General features: G+C 55.0%; 1 protein-coding gene across 1 annotated transcript in view; it reads left to right on the top strand.

Moving 5' to 3' along the window:
* Positions 1 to 429: 429 nt before the first annotated feature.
* The window catches only part of EPS8L2 (EPS8-like 2), a 43,301-nt gene continuing 38,860 nt past the window's right edge, over positions 430 to 4,870 (top strand). Inside the window, exon 1 of the mRNA XM_009708338.1 lies at positions 430 to 478. Coding sequence (XP_009706640.1) covers positions 430 to 478 — 49 coding nt within the window. The remainder of the gene's footprint in view (positions 479 to 4,870) is intronic.

A 4,870-nucleotide genomic window follows, 5' to 3' on the forward strand; every position in this document is an offset into this window, starting at 1 on the left:
GAGAGGAGAGGTCTCCATTTCCCTTGCGCTGCTCCCTGTAACAACCCGGCTTATGGCACACTGGGAGCCGCCGTCCTTAAAGCAGCCCCTGCAGAAGCGATGTCCTTCCAGGGACAGTGCGTGTGAAGGTAACCGTAGTGGGGACAGGCCTAGATGGGCTCCTCTGTCTCCTGCTTCCAGCTGCTGGGTTTAGTGACGCGTGCCTGCGGTGTGGATAACAGCTAGGCTTGCAGAGGGAGCCGCCGGCACGGTCCGACAAGCCGAGGTAATTCGGAGTCGTACCACGTCTGACGGACGTGACGAGGAGGGCCGGGCTGGTCCCTCTCGGGACAGCAGCTGTGCTGATTATCGTTGCAGTGTGAAAGCAGACGTTAAAAAGATCCAGGAGCTGACGGTTTATTTGTACCTTCTTTCTTTTACAGTGGCAGCATGGGCAGAGCGGACGGAGCCTCCAAGCTGAGCGCAAAGGACCTGTACGGTGAGTCGTGCCCACAAACACATCTAAGGTTTCCTATAGCAAAAGCACCTCTGGAGATCTGGACGCAGCTGTTGGGGCGTTTTGGGTTGGAACTGAATCAAAGCCACGTGAATCCAGACCTCCATACACAACAGGCTGGCCTGACATGGCAGCAAAAACGCACCTTACCTCCGTGCCCCCGCCTGCCATGCTGGGACAGCTGTGATTTTGTGACAGACAAGCGGTGCAGAGCATTGCTCCCCCTCACCCCCACCCGTCACCCAGATCCTCCCCAGTTATGTTAGCAAGATAATCTGATAAAGGGCCTAACAAAAGAAAGACTGTCCTCAGCAGGTTAATGATTATCCTGTTCTAACTACTTGGTGAACCGTGAAAACTCCCGTGCCCTTTGGCTCTTTGGAAGCAGAGGGAATTGGTCGGACGGGTGCTTGCGCAGAGCCCGATTCGCAGCTTGTTCATAAACCACCCCAGCTGCAGTGAGCTGGGTGAAGAGCCTAGAGAACATTTAGGTATCAATAACAGTTAGTCCTGACCTTAGCAGCTCTCCTAACGTACCCCGGGTGAAGACTTGGCTTGTGGGGGAGGCAGAACAAGGAGAAAGTCCCGTGAGGGTGGTCGGTTTGTCTCTGGGAAGTGACTTTGGTTGCTGAAGGGTTTTGGCTGGAGGTCTGTTGGTCTGGAGTGGCCTGGAGCAGCGTCCCACAAGTGACCTGTCTTGCCTGGGGTGAAGTGGTCCTGGTGGGAAGGCGGGGGCTGTACTTAGTGAATGAAGTGTTAAACAAAGGCATTGCTAACTTCAGTTAGCTGCAAAGAAGCGAAACATGGGAATAATGGTAGAACACAGAAATTTGGTGTTACTGGCCGGGGCTATTTGTGGCCTGGATGCTGCATGATGGGCAGGTGCCAAGCAGGGGGCTGAGCGGTGTCAGTCACTTGTCCGGAGACAAAAGGACACACGGTAAGCCTAGAAAGAAGCAAGAGGACGAGGCGTGGAAATGTTTGGGTGCTGCTCCACTTTGCACACCAGACTGCTAGTTCAGACGAGCTCCTGCTACCTCCAACGGCATCATTTCTTTTGCTGTGCACTGAGAGCTCCCGCCGATCTGCTCAGGGGCAGAAAGATTATAGTCGCAAGGTAAACAGAGAGCTGCACAGAGACGTGTACAAAGGAAACCGAGCTGACAACTGTGTTGGAAACACGGCCGGTTAGCACCCACGGGCAGAGGCAGCCCAGGGCTCTGAATTGTCAGGGGTTCAGGGTGGGATCTGATTGCGAGCGCGAGGCTGACCTGGTCCCTCGGCACGGCGAGCAGGGACCACCCCGCAACGCCTCCACCGCAAAAGCCAGCAAAGCTAAAGGCTGATAAAGTGCCTTTAAAACAAACACAGTTTTGCAAATAAGTCATTTTCAACACCGAGTTACATCTTTAAGATTTTTTTGCATGGACACACCCCAAAAGCAAATGTCACCAGGGATGGGACCCCTCTGACCAAATTCCAGCAAACCCTAAATGAGGACCATAAGTCTGTGGGCCAAATCGTCACGAGGAGTAAATCGGCTGCCCTTTACTCCCCTGCCACCTCTGAAGAACGAGGTCTGCAGTCATTCACTGCACAACACAACGTACACAGCGGCTGTTGGCCAGCTCAGCCCAGCACCGCATGAGTACATCCACCGCGTTTTTGCTCGGCAGAACTTGAAACCTGCCCCGCTAATTCCACACGCCTTTATCAAAGGACACTCAGCATGTGTCAAACCAATATTTAAATGTCTGGGTCCCCTTCGCACTCGGATCTTCCCTCCCCCAACAGTAATTTCTGCTGTGAGCTGGCACATTTGGGGACGGAGGGCAGGCAAGAACTAAAATTCCAAGGAGAATTATGTTTCATAACGAAACAAGTCACATCAAGCTGAGCTAGCCTTGATTATGCGATTACGATGCTGCTAAGGGATGTTTGGAGCGTACAAGACCTTTCACATTTCCATTTTTCTCCAGTGTAATCAGGCTGGACCCTCAGCCTGTGCACGCTGCCAGGCCCCCAAAGAAACGAGTGTAACAGCTCCCCAATTCACAGCACACAGACACCGGCTGCTTTTAAAGCTCGCTGGGTAACGTACACAGATGCTCCAATGCACACGGATGTGGAAATATTAATCCCAGGTGAACGAGGCCTTGGTTTTAGCTTTCTTAAGGTGTTTTTTTCTACAGTAGAGTGCCTCTCCCCAGAAAGCAGGCATGGGAGGAAGGAGGGCATGTACTGAACCATTAGCTCAGGTACTTGGGCTCTAAATGCCACCCCGGCCTGAGCCCTAATGTGACAGGAGTGCCAACTGCAGGTACACGACTGCTACCCGAGGGCCAAGGTGTCCCCACTACCAACAGGGACTCCCCGGCAGTGTTAAAGCCACCTCAGGTGAGACCCTGGAGTGATATTTCAAAGCATCGTGGCGAGGCTGCAGCAGAGCAGCAGCTCCAGGCTGTGCCCAGAAAGCCGAGTGGCTGACGAAGGTGGGGGATCTGCTCGGGGGGGTTCAAGGACGTAGTGTGAAACCCACGGGGTCCTGAAGGTCCGCACAGGACACAGCCTCACAGCTGGCGATGGGTAGGGAAGGTGGCTGCTCTGGTGTCACCCTTGGCCTGCCGTAATTGCCTTGATCATCAAGTATGCGGCACGCCACCGTGTCTTCTTCACTGTGGTGAGCAGAGAGGGATGCAGAGAGATAACCCAAGTCACCAGGGAATGCTGCACGGAAATTGGGTTAAAGCCCTGAGGTATCTTCCCCTGGCTCTATCCCTACCAGAGCTGGAGACACTTTCTAGGTGCTCAGCTGCCCTCAGTGGAGCTTCCTGGCTGCCATGGGAGCAGGATACTCATCCTTTCCTCCTCCTTGGCAAAATAGCATCACATTTACTCAGCTCCGCATTCTGGAAGAGTCTGTGGCTGCCTGCACAGAGCGAGCCCCGGCTCCACTGGCCGCAGGGGGAATGGCTGGCACCTATCAAGTTGCCACCTTACTCAATGCACAGCAACCAGCTGAATAAATGTTAATGCATACCATAAATAAATTAAGCTGCTTCTCCACTTACTGGCATCTGTTCTGGACCTAGATGAAAGCCTGTGGGGGAGAAACCAGCGTGGCTTTGGCAGCAGCCGAGGGAAGGGCTGGAAGGAAGGGTTTCTGCGTGGTGCTTCCCACTGCAGGCTTCTGCCAGCCCTTGCTGCGGTGACACCCAGGTGGACTTCGGCAGGCGTCCATCTAAGCTGCTTTCAGGGTTGATCAGACAGCGCTGTCTCTCGTGATGGATCAGGCAGTGTGACCATGAGCAGCTGCATAGAGTCGAGGACAGTTTAATGATTACAGTGGATTTCTGATGGGGCTGTAGGTAGGAAATGGAAGCAGCGTTCAGAGCGGCCCATTTCTGTTGGCATACCGTGGCTGTCCCTGCAGTGTTCAGCCGCTTTCCAGCAACCCCGGCCAACTCCTTGGGTGTCTTTGCCTCTCACTTTCAAGTGCTGGGGCACAGAAGTGCCCAGCAGATCCGAAACCAGGCTGACCCCCAGCAGGGCCGCAGAGCAGAGGGGTGGGAGGTGGAGGGGCACCGCAGAGGCGCGAGATGCTGGCCTGGCAGGAGGGCAGCACTCGTCTCGCATCCAAACCTGTGAGACCCGGCCAGTTGGCTCCAACCTGCCCACCCCACCCTTGCTACACTCATTTCTGGGAAAGACCAAAACTTGTCAGGCTACAGGGCTGGAAAAAGGGGTTTTGGAGCAAGAGATACTGCCTGTAGCATGAGTTAGGCTGGAGAAACATGGTGCTGAACAGCAGCAGGCTGCAAGGCGCGATCACTTGACACTGCACACCCCCCCGTAACCCAAGACGGGCTTCGGTGCTGTAACAGGACACGGGGCACTAACACAAAGAGAAGAGCCGTTCCTGCCTGCCCGGCGTGGCCTTGGATAGGTATCATCTGCGTGGGGAGCCGCGGGGAGAGAGACTCCACCGGTGCCAGCTGCACCCATGAGCCACCGGCAGCTGCTTGGCAGAGGACACCGGCGCTGGCTAGGCAGAATACACTGATGGCGAAGGAGTAAATTACGTTTGACAATCACGAACCACCTCCTGGGGGTCTCCACAGACCTCCCTTGTGTCCCATCGGGGCCTCCAGCCCCCAGCCACGTGGAGAGGTCTCCGGGATGAGATTCGCCAGCCTGCAGCATGGTCCCCAGACTGTAATTCCTTGTACCCCGGGTGAGCACAGCGTGAAGCAGGGCCTTGGGGTCGCTGCTGTGAGATTACCCATCGCAGACACCAGTTCTGCCAACTCAAGAATCGCCCCAAAAGCAAAAGGACAGCAACACTGACTAGAGGCTGTCTTGCTTTCCCCACAG

The sequence above is a fragment of the Cariama cristata genome, unplaced genomic scaffold (assembly GCF_000690535.1).
Source record: "Cariama cristata isolate BGI_N322 unplaced genomic scaffold, ASM69053v1 scaffold11099, whole genome shotgun sequence".
Taxonomy (NCBI): domain Eukaryota; kingdom Metazoa; phylum Chordata; class Aves; order Cariamiformes; family Cariamidae; genus Cariama; species Cariama cristata.